This window comes from Mesitornis unicolor, unplaced genomic scaffold, assembly GCF_000695765.1.
Source record: "Mesitornis unicolor isolate BGI_N332 unplaced genomic scaffold, ASM69576v1 scaffold30076, whole genome shotgun sequence".
Classification (NCBI taxonomy): Eukaryota; Metazoa; Chordata; class Aves; order Mesitornithiformes; family Mesitornithidae; genus Mesitornis; species Mesitornis unicolor.
Genome location: NW_010193461.1, coordinates 35,468 through 55,645, shown reverse-complemented (window position 1 = coordinate 55,645; position 20,178 = coordinate 35,468). Strand labels below are relative to the sequence as shown.

Here is a 20,178-nt window from a genome sequence, read left to right as displayed (position 1 = left end):
CTGCTGAATTGCAGTGTCGGAAGAGGAAAACCTCCCCTCTTCTTGCTAATAAGATATAATATACTTCAGGGTGCTGCAGGAGTCAAAATGTTTCCATTTCATTACTGTCTCAAAAGATTTAGAGCACAGTATGTGTAAATTGCTCTATGAAAATGAAAGGGTTTGGGTTTTTTTTTTTTTGGTTCTACAAAGAGATTAACTTTTCTGTTGGTAATTCCAAACATAATTGAATTCAGCCTTGATATACGGGATGTCTCTTCAGGAAGGTGCAGTTCAAATGAGATTTCTTTCAGCTCCTTGCTTAGCTTGAATGAAAAGCTTGCTGCATGTTAGGGGACATTTAAAGAGATCTGACCCTTCAGGAGTGTGTGTTGCTAATGCAGAGCTGCAAATACATGAACCTGTGTGAGCGCTAGGTTACAACATCACCAGTGTCTGACTTGCGGCTGCCATTTCTGCAGGGGAGCAGGCACTGCAGTGCAGGAGCATGGGATGAAAAGGATCTTCTGGATCTTTGAGTGCCCAGTTGTCAGGTACCACATTGAAAGCTCCAGTTCCCAGTGAGGTGTTTTCCCCATCTCCAGCTCTTCCAAAACCTCGCTGCTCTCCTGTGCTTAACAACCTCTCTAATTTCCAGTCCTCATTGGTTTATGGGAAGTTTATGCCAGTGTATTCTTAAACTGTATTTCACTGAAGATCGAGCAGGAGTTTTCCTGCCATGTGTCTCTGTCCCTCTCCAGTGTTCTGGTGCATTTCCAGGAGGTCATATCTTGTCAGCCTTGACTTTACGGTTAAACCAGCCCACTCCTTCTCATCTCCATTCTCGCAAGGCATTCTCTTCTTCATCCATGTGTCTTTTCTCTGCACTTGTTCATGTTTTCACTTAACTTTTCAAAATGTGTGTCACTGGCACTGTACACTCTGGTTACAGATGGGATTGTAGTGATGTATCATGAAAATTGTATGTCCTGTCTTAACTGGCAGTATGCAACATAGCATAAGTCTCTTTTGTAGAGTGCGTCCTGCTTGGCATTCTGAATCACCTGTTGGATATATACTAGGCAGCCTTCTTCTCAGTTGTCACCTCAGGATCTTCCAATTCATAGCAAAACCAGCTTTGAATTGTGTGATCTTTCAATTAGTAATATGAAGTTTCATCCCATTTCTGTTGCTGTCATTTATGACTGTTATTAGTCCCCAAGTGCATGCTTATGCATTTAGTAATGTTGAATTTCATCCCATTTCTATTACTCTGCTCCTCAAAATCACATGGTGCTCTCTTATGATATCCTAATGCTCCTCCACAATGTTAATATCTCCAAACTATAGCACAGTCCTAAGGGATGTTTTTGATTTTGACAGCCTTATGTGGAATTTCAATCATCTTTTATGTTACTGTCCAAATTGTTACTCATAATAGTCATGCCTGTGTGCCTTTTTCAGAGCATATACTACTGAATCGGGGCCTCTCTCCTGAGGGTTTGTTTGCCCTCTCAATCTTTCCAACTTTGTGTTGGTGATTGTCATGTATCCATTGACTTTCAGAGTAGAATGGGAATATCCATGAGCTGAATTGGTCCCCAGTATGTTTGGGTAAATAAGTGGCAACAACACTGCGTTTGTTCTCATTTCCAATGGTAATTCAACCATAATCTGCAAAGCAAATGAAGTAACTGCAACAGTAATTGAATTTGCTAAGGCTTTTCTACCCTGTAATAAAATTACTTTTGTTCAAATCAGTTAAGAGAGTAGCAAGCCCCTGGCCTTTGTATCATCTCTGGATTCTTGGGAGTAAATGGGTTTGTGCTAAATCACAGCTGTTTAAAAATGCAGCTGTGTAAAGGAAAATTTTCATTTATTTTTCAATTGCCAGATGGACATCCTAATATGAACTCCATAGACTTTTCTTCTAGAGCGTGACATGTGGCATGTGCATTATACAACTAATATACAACACAGAAAACATACTTTCATAAGCAAAACAAATATTTAGCAAATACACTTAATCTAAATCTAGTTTGTTTAGCACCTGCTATTTTCTCTTTCTGGGTTGTATTGCATTGTCTGCGGCCAGTGTGTTAATTTTTTTTAATCCCACACCAAGTATAGCACAATCAGTACTGATACAGAAATACCAAGACAAAGCTGCTCTGTGGTCATCATCAGTATGATAGACTATCAGGTTTGCCAACACTCTTGCTGTGAGTAGTCTATGCTCAAAATCTCTTAAGTAATTCAAATACTTTAAACAGGTGAAAGCAAGTAACAGCTGGCATTGGCATGGTGGCATACTTTAAGGACTGGGTGGTTTTTCAGAGGTCTAAAGTAGAAAGCAAGTTCTGTTGTGGCTCATGTCTGTGGTCAGCATGAAAACACTTCTGCACATCAAGCCCGAGGTGTTTTTCTCTTACCCTTAATGGAGCTGCAAGGCTCACTTCTTGGCAGACTGCCTGTAGCCCCTTTTTGGAGAGAAAGCACAGGGAGCATCGTGCCTGGCTCTCGGCACAGAGCTGAGCTCAGAGCATGCAGGACTCGTGGGCAGCACCTGCCTCTCCCTGTGCTAACAGAGCTGACACAGGAGTGCTGCAGCGTGTGCTCCCTCAGTGTTCCCCTGAAAAGGAGCTGTTTGGCTCTTCTCTTCGTACAGAGTGTTTGCCTCCATGAGGAGAAGACAGAGCTGCTTTGAGGACCGGGTCCATTCAGGCTGGGTTTGTTAAGGGTCTGTTCATTTCCCTCCATTGTGCCTGCAAGAGAAGGGTAAAACTAAGATCAAGTACAAAACTCACCATATACATGCACGCTTATATCCCCATGAATTCTATGTTGGACTCAAGCAGACTCTGAGTCTGAAAAAGTCATAGAAAAAGGAGTCGGATGTTCCAGGTCAACATTGCAACCGGTTACATTGTTCATTTCTCATGTGCAGTGTATGTTAGATTAAATACTGACAGTGCAGTGTTGGATTATTGTGAATGAGGTAAAAAGAATGAGGTGTTTGAAACTGGCTGAGCACCCATGCCAGCCTCTGTCCCCTGTGAAGCATCTCGTGATCCTTTGCCTCGACAGTGCTTCAGTTCATAACCACTCGCAGAACTGAGAAATGCTGACCTTCTCCTCATCATGCAGATTTCAGTTTGAGCAAGCATTTGCTTTTCTTCTGTTTTTCCCCCTCTGAGCATCTCATTACTGGAAGGAAATGAATCTTATGCGGTCCATATGATATTTTCCTAATAGTTTGTTTTCATGCCATAACAATTGATGGAAAATATTTGGTGGAGAGAGAAGATACAGTCCTTCAGGATGTTGCTGGTTTTCTGTAAATCAAAACCAGGACCTGCAGAAAAACAAATAGTAAAGAAAAGGCTTAGATAAATACTTATTTCGATAACTTCAAATAAAAAGTCCCAGAATAATGTGAAATTCAAATAATGTTGAAATCTTTTTTTTTTTTGTCTCCTTAGTTTTTTATCTTAAAAAAGAAACATTTAAGTCTTCCAAGTCAGACTTACGGTAATGTCTTAACCACAGCATGCCAAAGCTGTTAGGTTATTTTAAAGTTTTGGCCAGAATCTGGACGTTTGTGCAAAGTACTCCCTCTTCCAATACAAAACAAAATAGTTGCTTGCTGTCATTTTTAAGGCTTTATTTTTTTTCAAAAAAAAGGAAGAATTTAGATTTTGTTGGGATTTTTCACAAGATTTTTCCTTGATATGCTGTAAACATCCACAGCCTTCTTTGTGAAAGCCTTTTTCCATTGTTGTGTACGGGAGATGAGGTCACGCAGTGCAGCTTCATGCACTGGCCTGTCACTGGCGGTAATGGTTCTGATGGAGATAGGCATCAACAGGGGATTGCTAGTGACCACTGGACACTTAAATTACATCCTTCTAAAGACTCATAAATAATTTAATTTTGAGTACAGTGAAGTAAAACCACAAATCTACTAATGCTGTTCTGTGCCTGTCAGAAAATATGGAGCAGAAGGATGGAGATAGAAGGCAGAAAATGAAGCTGTTTTGTTGTTAGAGCCAACTGGAGGCTCATTGGGAAAACTAAAAAGTTCCTTATGTCCACATAAGCACATGCCTTACCCTGTGGGAAACTCTTTGCTGGCATAAAGGACACTTGGAAATTAAATATAACCTCTAACGGCACGGCATTCTGTTTGTGATGCTCACTTGCAGGCTTAGCTTTGCAAACTGTTGATATTAACTTGAACAAGCATAGTGCTGTATTTATTATTCAAGAGGAGCGTATATTTGGTGTTGAGAAATAAAGCCTCTCTCAGGGTTACACGTAAAGAATGTGACTAGCTAATGTATGTTTATTTTATTGATGCCTCCTAAAGATCAGCTTCATGGCTGCTTTCCTGGAGCCTTTTGCAAGTTTTCTGAGATACTGATGGTACTTTGGAATGTTAAGGAGCAGAATTAAGAGCTGGACAAACCAGTATTAAGCACAGTACACCTATCTTTATATACCTGTATTGGAGTTTGTTCAATAGGAACTATGCTAAAGCATGCTTCTACCAATACATCTCATATATAAGCTCACTCACAGTTGAAACTACCAGCAAGAAAGTAAATAGAGCAATTTTCCTCTATGCAATGCTGTTAGGAATAGCACCTTCGTAGCAGACAATCATTGTGGTGTATTTGTACTCTAGGCACTTTTAGGGAAGGGTTAGCAATTCCCTGGGTCGTGTATCAATTAATTCCAGGCATATTGTTTTTTATTCATAGAATAAGTTGTGGGATAACCCAACTGATACATTTTCCAGTGTGTTATACAGATTAAATGTAATCCATCTTGGGGAAAAAAAAGGAAAGAAAAAAAAAAAGGGAATGAAAATTAGAACAACAGCCTCCCTTGCCAAGAGAGTGACATCAGAAATGGTGTTTCTTAGCTAGGTTTAATTTTGGAGATTGTTTATGTTGCTTTGAATTTATTTGGGCAGTAGCAAGCATGGACCAAGTTCCTTAAAAGGAAAGCGTTGTTGAAAGCTGCAGAAAAAAGATGGTGTGAAGTGGAAGCCGTCCAGCTGAGTATCTGCTGTCCTTTGCAGTATATGGTGCCGCTGAGGAAACAATTGAAGAGCTTTTGAAGTCAAGGGAAAATACTTGAAATTTGTCCTTCCCAAATGGAAAGCTCCATTTTAAAGGGGCCTTTTGGTTAAGGTTATCCATCTAGAAAATCTAGAATTATTTCTTTAAAACAGTGCTTAGGCCCCTGTGTTTAAGTGCCCAAATTCTCAGAAACACCAGAAAATCCTCTGAAGGTGGTAGGACCTGAAATCACCACCTTTAGATCAGACCACCTGCACTGAGGTGTCTGCACGTAACCGGGATTTCCGCAGGCACCGGCTTTGGAAATGTTTGATCTTTCAGCTGACACTTGTAGGTTTTGCAGCTCAGGTGCAGAGTTCAGGGCTGGGGAGACGCGTGTCTGCCAAAATACTGTTTTCAGTGGACGCAATTTTGAGTAGATATGTTTGCTGCTGTTTTTTCAGGGTAATTTTCTCTCTTTTTCCCAAGAGGCAGCCAAATTCAGTTCCTTTGCTTATTGGAGCTGTCATTAGCTAATTACGGAGTCTTGTGTTGAAGGAATAACTGTGTGTAAACACGGCAAGGAAGGAGAACAAAGTAATTCTGTAATACAAATCTCTTGACTGTTGTTTTAAGTCAGTGGTTTATGCTCTCCGTGCTGGTGTCTCAGAGCACAGGACCTATTTGTGTTTGGGCTCTTGTTTGTAATTTCCTTGGTGTGTAACAGAAAAGAGACTGGAATGGCTGTGTGTGAAATAGCGAAAAAATGCTGTGTAATTTAACTGCTTGAAGAATACACTGATGAGCTGCAGGCAGTGCAGAACAGTCCCTCAGGGTGGGTAAATGCAGGTTGTCTTCCTTTCAAGGATGTTCTAAATCAGGTGAAGGATCTCGAGTGAAAGTTTGGGTCCCTCGTAACCCACAGACAGACCTTTGTTGGAAGCACAAAATAATGTTTAATTGAAAACTACCATGTCGATTCCACCCAATGTTATTTTAAACCTATGTGTTCAATGATTGATTTCTTAAAATGTTCTCCTAAGGCCACATACTGCCACCTTGATTTTCTCATACAGCTTCAAAGAAAACATTTCAGAGGAATATCCTGGCATTTGGTGAGAGATATCTGTAGGTTTAGAAGCTATTTAGGACCAAATTTGTGTCTCTGGATAGCAAGATTATGGTGTGGAAGATAAAGGTTTCTGCCCAGCTCTTGTGGTGTGTAATGTTGCAATATGTACTGCACCTCAATTTCCCACTTGTTAGAAGGGACAGTAATGCTTCTCCTCTGTTAAGCTCTTGAGATCCCCTCATAAAATCCTAGTTAATCTGTTGGGGGCTGCCAATGAAGTTAGGCCCCCAAAATTGTGAATTCCATTGCAAATAAAGTTTGAATGTATTATACAAAAATATGAGGAGGTGTCTTTCATACTTGGTATCTTTTATTTTATTATATAGCTCAATGGGAACTGAAAAATACTTGTAGAGCGCTATTTAGAAACAGATGGTCAGATAAGATTCAATTATTTTTGTACAAAATAACTTCCTTCAGAGACTACTTGAGTTCATCCAGCAGCTTTTATAGTCATTTTAAGAGGCATCATTTAAGAAGGTTGTATGCTGTCATCCTCTGCACAGTCCAAAGGTTGACTTACATTGGGAATCATAAATTTTAGAATAAAGTGGGTGTTGTTTCATAATTGGTAGCTGCTTTGCAGTTAATCTCATTAATGCTTTAAAGTGCCTCTTAAATGATTCACTGCCTGTTGTGACTGAATTCCTTGAAAAGCCTTGTGAAAGAGCTTACAGATCACTTAAAATAAGTCAGCAGTGTCAGTCTTGGAAGATATTTTTTCAAGTGCTTCATCGGAAATTGGTATCTCAAAGCTGGAGTTGGGAAATAGCCTCAACGAAAGGCGTTGCCAACTAGCAAGTAAACAGCTAATCTGAACATTCCTATTTGTGAAGCACTGAGATGGAAAACAGTACACATGTAGGTTTTGAAGTTATTCCTGTGTTTATAATAGTTACTCCTGTTACACAACTGAAACAAGCACTGTTAGCAAAGCACCCGTGTTTTTTCAATCCTTCAACGTAACAACCCATATTTAGTCCATTATAGAAAAAAGTAAAGCCAGCTGTTAAATGTGAGCATGAAGTTAATAATCTGGGCTGTGCCTTGTTTTTAAGGCTCATTATATTATATTATAGACAAAGAAAACTGAACGTGGTGTGTATTCACTGACCATATTAAGTGACCACATGGTTCCAGTAACACGCTATGGAGCAGTGCTCATGGAAATGTTACTGTCCGTGTCAGTCTATAATGGAATCTTTGTATCTGCTTTGTCTTCAGCAGCCAGAATTGCTGCTGTGGGTACTGTGTGCGCACATCAGGTATGTAGCATCGAGCACAACTGAGAAAGATCATCTCATCTGAACCCAGAGATAATGCCTGAATCCTAGAGAAGACAATAAGGTTACTTTGTATGATTTAGAGCATCTGCAATAGTATAGAGCCAGGCCAGCAGCACCTCTGCTTATCCAGATTTCCTAATTATAACAGTATTTGTTATTGTTTACTCTAGGAATGACTATACCAGAAGAAGACGCTGATGTGGGACAAGGTAGTAAATACTGCCTCGTGGCAATAGGAAGGCTTCAGGTAATGCCAATCTTTCTTTATATAACTACTTCTGAAAGCATAATCACTCTTGTGCTTTAGTTGTAAAGGATTTGCACAAAGTTCTGGTACAAGACTGTAACTATTAACACACCTCCAAAATATGAAGTACCTTGATGTCAGTGTGTAGCCAGTGACTTATAGAATCACGGCCTGGTTTGGGTTGGAAGGCCTTAAAGATCATCTGGTCCAACCCCCCTGCCGTGGGCAGAACTTGTTTATAACAAGTCAGCAGAGCAAAATTAAAATGGGATTGTGGTGCATACGTGTATTTAACCCAGCAACAGCGGCAAAGATGTTCCTGGAGCATGAGCATGTACAGACCTGCTATTCTCTATGGTGCATTGGGCTGGGATATTCTAGATTGAGAAATGTGGGAGTACAGATGCTGCAGATGGTAGGGTCAAGTGTCTCCCAAAGCCAGTTACATGCTCCCTGCTATTCTTTCCTTCGTTCTCTCTCTCTGTCTAATCAACTGCTTGAAAAACTGTGATTGCAGGAGATGTTCTGAGAATGGTAAAGATAAGGCAGTCAAGAGGCACTTAACAAATAGCTTTATTCTCAGTGCGTGCATTCAGATGTGATGTCAGCCAAGGGAACTGTGAGAATATAATTTTACTTCCTTTTTGTCCTGACGGTTGCAATCGATGTATTACATTTTCTGCCTTTATCAGTTGCTGATGACAGCTCTGAGCAGAAGCGTGTGCAGTTGCAGTGTCTCCTTCACTGCAGCAGGGAGGCTCAATTTCATTTTCCCAGTCTGGGAATTCTGCCATGGGTGAGTGTGTTTGAGCCTCCTGTGTGATCTCCTGTTGTCCTGCACTCACTGCCATCTGCTAGGATGGCATCGCTCCTTCCTACAAGGTAGAATGACCTTTTCACTGGAGCACGGGTGCCAAACCCACCTCATTTGAGGTGAACAGCCTGCACATTACTGCAAGTGTTAGCACTCGTGCAGTCTGTCTCCATTGTGATGGCAGAGCTACAAAAGTATTGCACGATGTTTTTAGGTTAATCACGCTTTTATAATCAAGAGTAATATATTCCACTGATGGAGAGAAGGAAGTTATGAGGATTCATATGATACAGCTGCCAAAGAAAGATGATTTCCAAGCAAATCACATTGGTAGTATGTGGAGTGTCAAAACATCTGTTACATTAGAAGAGCCAGCAGGGTATGTGAGGGAGGGCAAGAGGAGGCTCTGGGGATGGGTTTAATCACAAAGGAGTCAAGATGCACAAATCATAAACTCTGCTCTGTAACAGCAAATTGAAATCTTGCATACTGTTAACTAATGCTGCTTCAAGACCCCAGAAAATGAGGTTTTGTTCCTTTTGCATTAGGACCTTGTTAACAGACATGGCCCTGAAAGTTGTGAGAAAAAACAATGGCCTCATTTGCAGCCGCAGTATAAATGAATGGATACCATAAATGAGTGGCCCAACTGCACAGGTTTCAGGCACAGTGCTGGAGATGCATCATTCTCTCTGTTGAGATTTGAGGAGCATTTACAGAAATGTGTCTTTCATTGAGAGCAGCCACCTCAGTCTCTGGAGGACTTTGTTCAGGTTCTCTTGGTATTCTCAGATGACCCTCACCTGGAAGATGAGTGGTTGGTCTGAGCTAGGTCTGTTGGGTACGTTTACAGATAATGAACTGACCTTTCCATCCTAAAATGGGTGGGTTGAGTTGTCCTCTGGAAGTCGCTTATTCGTGGTTGACAAGGGTAGGATCAAGATGTCAAACTTCACTGTGGTCCCACAGAGTGAGATGTATCCAGCCTTACTTACATCCTTACTATATCCCTTCTTGTTGGGAACTTCAGGTGTATTTTTCTCCTGCTGTGCTGTTAAGCCTAGATACGTGGTATGAGGTGAGATATTAGCACTGCAGACTAGAGTGAAGGCTGTTCTGTGTCATTTATTCATGCTGCTGTTTTATTTATTACTTCCTTCAGTAGTCAGCAGCCTGCCAACAGATTTTATTCTTTGACTATATAATCAACTTTGACGTAAGTTGACTGTTCAGTGGACTAAGTGCTGTGGACGTCATTGGTCCTAGGTAACCAGCTCTCCAGTGTGCATGGACATGAATGGGATGTCGGTCCCAACTGAGTTCTTGTCCAGGCACAATTCGGATGGAGTCATCACCTTTGTCGACCCAAGGTGCATCAGCGTCATCGGCTACCAGCCCCAGGTCAGTGAGTCGCCCTGAGTGCGGAGCCTTATTAGAGTTAATGAAGAAAATTCTGTTTCCATATTAAAAAAAGGCAGCAAAACATGAAATATTTGTAGCTGATAATTCACATGTCATGCACCAAATGGTGTTCATTTTTCTCTGCTGTCTGTGCCTCTATGAAATGTATAGTTTTCCCCTTTGTTATGTGGGATATCTTTTTATACCTTTTAGATCCAATTAGAATTCTAACAGCAAGATGATTTTAACCTTGCACAGCTTTCCAGTGAATACATTTCTGTGATGGAAAGTTAACAGTGCTTGGAGAGAGTTTTAGTCCTGTAGATCTTTACTTCTGCCAATCTATTGAACAGTAAACAAACATCATTTATAGCATCTATTTTCCTTTAGGCTTTTACATCTGCTCCTTTGAATAGGAGGCTAGTAACTGAACTGAGCAGAATAGTAAATGAACTCCTGACTACCACAGCACTACCTCAGATAACTCTCAACAGTTGCAATTTACAGGCAAAAATAATTTCTTGCTCATGAGATTTTCCCGTTTATCTTGATTTTAGGGAGCTTTATAGTAACTGTTTTTATAAAAAGTAGTGCCATAAAATGAGCTGTTGTAGAGGATGTCAGTCTCTTCAAGGCACCATTTCACAGGTATTAAAAAAAACCTTAAAGTTTGTTTGTGAATACATATATCTGTGCAACAGTACAAATATAATGTGGGACATGATGCCTACAAACCTTGTTTGTATGATTCATCCCAAATTAAGTGAGTATTCCCATTAAGAGTGGTAGATCTAGTGTCTGCAAGGATTACTTGCAGATCTGCACATGGATTTGCGTTGTGGTCTGGGTTTTTTACACAGCTTTATGTTTTATTCTAGGATCTTCTGGGGAAAGATATCTTAGAGTTCTGCCATCCTGAAGATCAAAGCCATTTGAGGGAGAGTTTCCAACAGGTGCTGCATCCTTTACTTCTGCCTTTTTTTTTGTTTTATAATTTTGTTCAGAGAGGTAGCTTTTCTTTTTCATTTCAAGGTATTTTTTGTTATACAGGAGAATGTATGACAAAATACGAAATAATTTTAAACTGCAGCATCTGTTCGCTGTGTTCAGAAATAAGTCACCTAGTTACACATTTTGTTTGTTTGTTTTGTTTTTTACAAAAAGTCGAATGTGTGTGCACTGCACGGTTAGAGCTGTTTTGGAGATGCCTGTATAGATCCCACTGTGTTGAGTGGTAACCAAAAGTATTTACCTCCCAAGATGAGCTGTTGATTGGAAAGCCATTACACCCTGCTGTAACGCTGGATTGTTTATGACCTGGATTCTCTGCTAGCATCGATGATGTACTTCATAGGAGTTACACTATTTTACATCAATAAAGGATTTGGCCCAGGATTTGAAATGCAGATAGAAGTAACCAAAGACATATAACATATGGAAAGAGTTACTGGTTTGGATTCGTTTTCACAGTGGGCTTACGTATACATCAGCGATATCAAAGGCATTTATTCTGTTGTAGAGTTTGTTGTATCAAATTGGTCTGGGACATATAGTAGGAGTGCTTTCCCCAAGCCTTCTACTTGTTGCTGGTCTTTTTACTGCACTTGAAAGCACGGCACAGTGTATGTAACCGATGGCTGCGGTTCAGATGATCTAAGTGGTTCCAGATATTCTGACAACAGCCTATATAGCTCAACCAAGTTTAGAAGATCCATCTTGTGTTGGATGTTGAGATGTATTTTCAGCTGTGCAACATGGATATTAAGTGACTTCTAAAATAATTTGTATAGCAAACTATTCAGGCATGGCTTGCAAAAATGGAGCTTGACAAACCTCTCTGGGGAAAACAGCTAGATGCTGTTCTGTGTCCATAGAACAGATTGTGAAACTGAGGTAATGGGCTCTACGGTGTCTGAGATAGTGTGAGATATCAGTACTCTTGAGCTATTTCTCATCAACCTTTCCTCAAGTGGAGACTACCAGCCCACTGCTGAGCTAGCACAGTAGATTGTGTGAGGACTCTGCATCCACTTCAGTGTCCCTTGAATGGACTGAGTTCAAACAGCAGCTAAAGAACTTTTAAATCCAAGATGTTGATTCACAGGCAGGAGCTTGTGAGAGTTCATGCTTGAAATAGGTCACCACATCCAGTCATCTCCTCTGCCCCACCTTGGCTGGGGGTGTGATGCTGCAGTTCACTACCTGATGGGGTGCTGTCACCAGCAGTCAGGTCCTACTCCCACTCCTCCTCTCCTCCCTTTCCTCCTCCCCACCCTTCCTGCTCTCCTGATACAAGCACAGATGGGCTTGCCAGGTTGGCTAGCTATGGCCTAATCACTTTTGCACAGGACTAGCTTTCAGCTGGTTCAGCTCCCTGAACTTGTGCCTGATTGCAGCAGTGGCACAAGAAAAGCAGTGAGAAGGCATATGCTGTTTTTTCACTAATGCCCAAATGATTGATTCCACTAATTTGTCGAGGAGACAGTGACAGAGAGCTGCTGGATAATAGCACGTCAAACACCCGTCTCTGAAGTGATTGCCTGGGGCTCAGCAGGGCTGACTAACTAACATTCAAGTTAATGACTTGGTTCTTGCTGTGTTCGCTGAGAGCAAAACCAGGCGGTGCGAGGCTGCTGGTGTATCCCTGAACTCAGGTGCTGTGGATTTCACTGCCACTGCTCACCGTTAGGTGCGGGAATAAATGATTTGCTGGATCGGGGACCTACATGGTTTCCTCAAGGTCATACAAAAAGACAGCAGGAGAAAAAATGCAGATCAGAAGTGAAAGTTCCTGTTCACTCGACCTGTGTCCAATCTATGAAAATACTGGGCTGTTTCTTTAGCAGGCAATTCCTTTTTCAGTATATTTTTTTTCAGTACAGTAGCAGTGCGATTGGGGCTGTTATTTCAGTCATGCAATAAAAGACTGAAGTAAACAGTTAAGCTATGCACCAGGTGGTTTTTATTTCCAAAGAATGTCAGAAAGTAAAGGTTAAACATTAGCTTTGAAATTTTGTGTGCTATCTTGTTTGTGTGCACTGTTTTAATGCAGTTCAGGATTTTCCCACCAGTGTTCTCTATGCTTTATATATTATTACAAAATTAGTGTTTGCTTAATTCAGACTTCAGGACAATAGATCACTGCGGTTTGTTTTATTATTGTTAGTTTGGCCTTAGAAGTCTTTTCATTGAGAAGGTAACCGTGATTTCCAATAAACTTTTTTTTTCCTAAAACCCTCAAAAACTTGACATTTCAAATTTGCTGACAGTGTCAGAACCAGGTTGGTGCATAACAGAGGAGGGAGGGAGGGTGGGTTTTGCAGGTTTTGGTCAATTGCCAGTATCCATCTCAAAGCTTTTACTTCCTTGGGAAGATAAATTCATTCATCAGGGTGGGAAAATCAGGCCAGAATAAGAGAGTCTCAAGGCCAAGATCAACAAATAGAGTTTAGTATCAAAGGATCCAGAATACAGCTATTTGATATCCAGTAGGATGCCATTCAGATTGGACACTTTTACACAAGCTCTGTTGGTTTTTTTTTTGCCCTGGGTGTGGTAGTAGAAAATTGCTGATAAAAGAATGTCACTCACTGGACTCAAACTACAAAAAGGGCATTTACCTAAGCATTATTTTAAACTTTCCTGGGCAATGCTAAAGATTTTGTGTCTTTTATTTGCACTTTTTGCTTTTATTCCTGTATTCAGTTGATCAATTTGAAATGCAGACCTTTGGAAAAAACAGAATTGGAGCATTTTTCCCAATCCGTTTGCTTGTCAATAAAGACAGAGAGTGAGTAGTGGGTTTTCTACTTTTAGAGAACATAGGCTGCTGATAGCTAATAAAAAATAAATTCTAGTGGATAAGGATTAAGAATCCACGACAAGATGTGGCATTTATTTGCAGTAGACCTTCCCTGAGGCACCCCTGAGATAGCTTGGTGGAAAAGCAATAAAAGATAAACACAGCCCATGTAAGTGCCAGCTGGACAACTTGAAACTTTAACAGTTTTCTTCTGACTGAAATCAAGATTATTAGATAACACATAAAATGCAATTACAGTGCCAATGAGCAAGGATTGTTCTGAGCATACTTCTCTAGCTCGCTGCTGCTTTACTTTTCGCCTGATGCCCAGCTCTTGACTTCAGCAAAATTCCAGCTATTGAAGACAGAATTTGAACTGAGTATTGCCAGACATCTGAATTCTTAGTCATAAACAAATAGACTGTCCAAGCAAAGAATTTACTTTCCGTTTCATTAATACTATTAGAATGGGCAGTGGCTTATTGGTGTTCTCTCCGTTCAAAGACTGGCAGCAAATGTTTCTCAGTAGTGCTTTGCCATCACAGATGGTCATACTATGTATTTGAGAAAAAACCCCAACCATGTATGATTTCTAAAAATAATTTTAAAAGCCATCTTTCTTAAATATAATCCTAAATTTTGATGCTGATGTGTGATTTGGTATATCACATATGAGAATTGTATTGCTAGGTATCCGAGCAGAAAAGCAGATCGTCAACCTCAGAATGTTTTTTCTTGTGGGCTTTTGTTTCAGCTGCAACGTTTGGCTTATGGTTTACATCTAAACATTTAAAAGATCCTCAGTTTGGTTTCTGTCAATCTCTCTTGATAAGCTTGCCACGTTAAAACCCTCTTAAAGCTTCCCTGTTGGGATAACAGCAGAGCCTGTTGGTTGTCCCGAATCTGTATTCTATGCAGGCTGGAAAATGGCGTTTTATACAACAAAGCATGAGGGTGTCATTTTGAAGAAAATAGCTGCAAACATGAATCAGATTTTTCTTACTCTCTTCAAATTAAGAATCTCCCTGCTGTGTCCTTAGCTTTCTGTAATTCCGGTTTAAAACACACCAGTTACTGCTGTTTACTGTTCATTTGCACAGTGGGTTCCAATCTCCTTTTACTAACGTTTCCAAATGGTTTTGCAGGTTGTGAAACTGAAAGGTCAAGTCCTGTCTGTGATGTATCGTTTTCGTACCAAAAACCGGGAGTGGATGCTGATCAGAACCAGCAGCTTCACTTTCCAGAATCCTTATTCCGATGAGATTGAATACATCATCTGCACCAACACTAATGTAAAGTATGTGCCTTTCCAGATGCTCATGTATGTGGTTTTGAAAGAATTTAAGCACGGCTTTTTACTGTAAAGCACATTCTGATTTTTTGGTAGCCTGTTTCTAGCTACATTTGTTTCTCTATACAGGCTGTAACAGGGTTTTTCTGCATCATGCGATCTCGCTGTGTAGCTGTTTCTCTGTGTCTTTATCCTGCGGTGCTTCCAGGGCCTGGCTGCACTGGGACAGAAACATCACTTATCTGTTATGTCATTACACAAGGCCATTGATCTCTGTCCAGGCTGCCTTACACCAGCACAGAGCTCCCAGCAGCAGACACCAGCTGTCCTGCCTTTGGAGGAAGGTTAGCCTGATTCCTAAGCCAAAGAGAAAATTGCCTGTCCATGTTCATTGTGATCATACCATCCCCTACTCCTGGAAATCTTCTCCTTGGGCTCTTTTGGCCTATGAAAGCTGGCAAAATTATTTCCTAGTAGACTTGAGTGGGCAGGGTTCCTGATAGTGAAGATCTGGTGGAATATCCCCAGGTATGGGGACAGATCCAACCCCTTACCTTAAAAGGAGAATTAAATAATTCTGTCTTTGAATTTATATTTTAAAAAATCTGTCACTGGACCTCTCAGGAGGAGGTCACCCTAGGAGTACAGTAGAGGTTCATCGCTGTCTGAGAAGCTTTTGGAGCCTCCTGAGTTCTGAGCCGGTAACTGCAGTAGCTCCTCTGGCCTTGATAAAGCCATTGCTTTATAGTGTGTGTGGGTTTTATAAATATTTCTACTTTCCACTATAAACTTAATCTATTTCTGAAACAAAATCTGCTTCTGGTCTAACCAAAGGTTTTTTGCCAAGTTTTTAGCTCAGAGGAAATGAGTGGTTTTAAGATCTCAACCTGTTAGGGTGTATAATAGAAATGCTGAACGAGCAGTCTACAAGTGGAGATGCATGCTGAGCGCTCCACTTGGGAAACCAAACCTTTGGCATTTGAACTCAGAAAGCTGGTAAGTGTCTCTGGGTGTTCCTTGACTTGCTGCTTTGGAAATGAGACATAACTGGGCTAGAAGTGCGATGCTTTCACTCATTTGAAACCCAGCATCACAATTGTTTTGCTCAGTTTTTTTTTCACATACCCAAAAAGTTGGGCCTTAATAACTGAATAGCTAAACTTATTGAAAACAAGTAAGTGTGTCTTGAAACAGACAGCTAAATATCTCCCTGTCTGTACTGTGCATCAAAATAGATATTTTCACATTTTTGCTGTCCTATATTTATTTTCCAAATAATCTGTATGTGCAAAAACAGGCCTGCAAAATAAAAAGTAACTTTTGAAATCTGTCCTGGACTGGCTTAGTTGTGCTTTGTTCCTAAGAGTCCACAGATTGAAAAGAGGGGCTGTAAACTTACATTGTGCTGACTCTCGGGATGTTTTTTTCCAAGCCTCCACTATACTTACAGCTTGGCATCGCAGCACTTGCAGGGATGAATAGGACTGTGCCAGCTTCTGGCTCTTGCTGTATCTCCCTTGCTAGGTTTGAATAACAACCCAGAAATGTTGACCTAATATGGAAGTTGCCTGCTGCTACTTTTCAGAGGATGTTCTCTCTTTCCTGTCATGTTGAAAATGTTCTAGTCTTATGGCAAGATACAGCCCATTATACATCTGCTTTTGAATAGCAGAAAGAATGCATCGTTCAAACTGTTTTCTGTCTTTCTCCCACTGTTTTCTGTTCTCTCCCACTTCTCGGACAGATTTCCAAAGAGGTCTTACTGTAATGTGCTGCTTTTCCTGCCTGTTTCTGGATTTATTTATTTTTTTTGCCCATCTGGGGTCATGTTTTGATTTCTGATTTCCTCGATGCCTGGGGGAGTTGTACGTCACGGTAACTGTTGATTTCCGCCTCCTCATGAAGCTCCTGCTGGGCCTGGTTGTTCGGGACCAGCCCTGTTGTCTGTGGACATCCTCCCGTGTGCGTGGAAGTATCGGGTGCTCTGGGTCCAGCAAAGTGCTTCACGTGGAGGCCAGTGTGAAGTGCCTTCCCCCACGCAGTTGTAGGCAGTTCTGCACAGAGACAGATTTTGATTTCTCTGTCGCTGTGATAACTTAGCCAGCTCTGTAAAATACAGGTTTGAGGCAGTTAAAAGTTCAGCATGAAATTGTAAAGACAGCATAGCCAGAAGATCTAGGTTTGAATCAGTTTTTAACTCAGGATGGTTTGAAGCCATTGTACATACATCTGTCTGTCTGTTAGTGGAATAGCTCTTGAGTTGGTCAGCGAACAGCGTTTTCCCAAAAAACTGTAGAGGGCAGTGGTGGCTCCAGTTGTGGAGGGTTTAATTGACTTTTTTTGGTTGTTGGTTTGGTTTGTTTGTTTCTTTTTTTGTTTTTCTTTTAAATGAAGATACTCCTTTGGAGCTGCAAACAGTCAGCTTTCCAAACTCGCTTTTGGTGCAGAAGGATAACGAAACATTGGGTTCAAATGTTCACGTAGTTCTTGGGGAAAAAAGAAGAAAAGAAAACTTCTCTCAGTTTCTCTTGGGTGTAGTCATCCAAGAGAAACTTCCTGGAGAAATGAAGCATTGAACGTTTAGCACTTGTGCTGTATTCAGCTGAAAAGAAGAGTCCCCTGTTTGACCACATCTTCCTGTGTAGTTGGGACTGTTTGATTTCCAAAGAAAAAGAAATAATAATTGTGATCAACATTTATTTAATGTACAGATAGAGCAGTGTTTGAATAAAATAATCTCTCATGGTGGCAGATAAAACTATGTAAAACTCTTTATCTATATACAGAGGAAAGGTATTTTTTCTGACCTTTATGGGACTTCTGATGTTTCATTTTTGTAAGCCCCAAAGTCCTGTGTTGCATTGCATGCATTTGTGAACGCTGCTGTTGTCCTGAGTCTCAAGACTTTTTGTCTCGGCTGGAGCTGGCACGGGTCACTGCTGGAGGCAGCCTAAGGGATGAATCACCCTGGCCTTGTGGGAGAGATGCTTTCTCTTTCAGATTCTCATGGGCCAAGATACTGAAGAGATCAACTATTCTGATAAAATTCCAGTGGTATTTTGTGGTAGTGGTACTAAAGACTTACTTTCTCATGATCTCCATGCCATCTGTGGGCTATCTGATCCCCCAAGGCTGGTGTTACACAGACCCTTTCAGAGGGGTTAATTGAAACTGTAGGTTAAAAGAGGGAGATTTTGAGAGTTTCTGGAAGAGGATTTTACAACGGCAGCCCCCAAGCTTTTATTACTCCTTTTTTCTCCAAACCAGACACAGTGTGCCTGTATTACATAAAAATGCTTTGGTAGGGATACAGTAGTATTGTTTCTCTCCCACCATAGAGACTGTTAATTGTAGAGTTTCTTTTGTTACTCTGATGCCTGAAAAAGGAACAGGGGACTTCAGTGTTCAGAAAGAGAGAGAAATTTGGCTGAAGTCCTCTCCAGTGTCACAGGAACTTTCACAGAATCATCACTTTTCTTCCAAATACATTTACAAAGTTAATCTGAATTAACTGTCAAAACATTCAGATTCGCTCAGCCACTGCTTGTTCAAGCCAGGGACTTTCCTGGTTTCACACAACCCATTGGTGAGTGAGGAGTTCCTGCAGGACAGGCAGAGTCCTCTGCTGACCCAGACACCACATTACTTGCTTTGTTTGGTATCCTGTAGAGCCAACAAATTTCCCTTTTGATTACTTCTTGAAGCTGTGAAACTGCAGTTGAAACCAAGGAGAGTTTTGGGTTTTGGTTTCAAAGTCAAAAGGCAGTTTGAGTTTGGCTCAAACTGATGATAATCCCTTGCTCTGTATCATCTTTACAAAACCGATCCAGCAACTGGATGAGTGAAGGGACCTGGAGGTGCTGACTGGTCAGTCCAGAGGGCTGGTTGGATGGCAGGGTCCATGGCAACGACGACAGCAGCGCTCAGCTTTCCCTGGTCGGCTGGTCCATCAATTGCTGCATGGTTTCTTTCAGGTCTCAAGCATTGTGTGAGCTATTTATACAGTAGCAGCAAACAGCAGCGGAAGATGCTAACCTGGCCTTGCATTTCAATCCTGTCGGGTGCAGCACAGCTTGCACAGAGTTCAGCAAAGGAAGATGCACTGAAGTATTTGGTTTTTCTAGGAAATGGATTTGGGAGGTTGTTCCCAAAGTTCAGCACTGTTAGCACACTGTGGTATTTACATTGCGCTGCAGCTTAACGAGTATTAGAGATGAAAGATAGAGAAGGGCAAAGGAGCAGTAAGTTAGAGAAGTGCCTGTGAAACAAATAGCTAGTAACTGCACTGTTTTGTTTGGCTCATTTGTATGTATATGGCTGAATCAAGAAAACATACTTTATACGGAACAGGAGAGACCTAATGTGCTGTTTATTGACACACGCACCAAGCCGTTGGTAGTAAAAACAAATGAAACAGTGTAATTAGCTTTCACATTAACAACAGGATTTAATGGGTGTTTATTGTCCACAGAGTGGTATTTAGAGAAACTTCCCCATAGATTTGCCATGATTAAATTACCTCCCATCGTTCTGCTGGAAAAGTATGCATTTTATGCTTGCGAACAAAGAATTTCTTTGCATTCCAGAGGTAATTTTTAGGAATTTTCTGTTGGCTAAAATGTGGAAGATCCATGGCTCTAATGGCCTGGAGAACTGACTTTTTTTTTTGCATGTTACTCATAGGACAAAAGTGATTCTTGTGTGTTCTTATGCTGTCTTTACCAACTGTGCAAAGAGCCTCACGGAGACAGTGTGCTACCCGATTCTGGTGCATCCTCAGACGAGCAGTAATCGCACTAATTCTGAACAAAGCAACAGAAAGCAACTGTTAATGGAAGGTGCAAAACTTTTAGGTAATTTTGCAGCTGCTGAGGTTTTTTGTCATTACACAGGCAGTCTGCGTTGAGGTGCTGAACCTAGAGCCTGGCTCAGTGCCCTTTGTGGTGCTTGCCCATGCCGGAGCAGGGAACTCTGCCTTCTTCATGGCAGTGATGCTTCTTCAGACAAGGGCCATGGCAGAGCCTTCCCTTTTTTACAGGGAAATCTCAAGTGGTTGTTTTAAGTTTCAGTTGGCTGGTTAAGTATCAGTAGTACTTTTGCCTTTCATTTCGAAAGAATTGGGTTTTATTTCTGATAAACTGTACTGCACCGTGGCTTTTC

At 41.0% G+C, this 20,178-nt stretch overlaps 1 protein-coding gene across 1 annotated transcript in view; it reads left to right on the top strand.

The window, feature by feature from the left end:
* The window catches only part of ARNT2 (aryl-hydrocarbon receptor nuclear translocator 2), a 39,109-nt gene that overhangs the window by 3,375 nt on the left and 15,556 nt on the right, over positions 1 to 20,178 (top strand). Inside the window, exons 4-7 of the mRNA XM_010187469.1 lie at positions 7,634 to 7,710; positions 9,791 to 9,925; positions 10,804 to 10,878; positions 14,873 to 15,024. Of these exons, the coding sequence (XP_010185771.1) occupies positions 7,634 to 7,710; positions 9,791 to 9,925; positions 10,804 to 10,878; positions 14,873 to 15,024 (439 nt within the window). The remainder of the gene's footprint in view (positions 1 to 7,633; positions 7,711 to 9,790; positions 9,926 to 10,803; positions 10,879 to 14,872; positions 15,025 to 20,178) is intronic.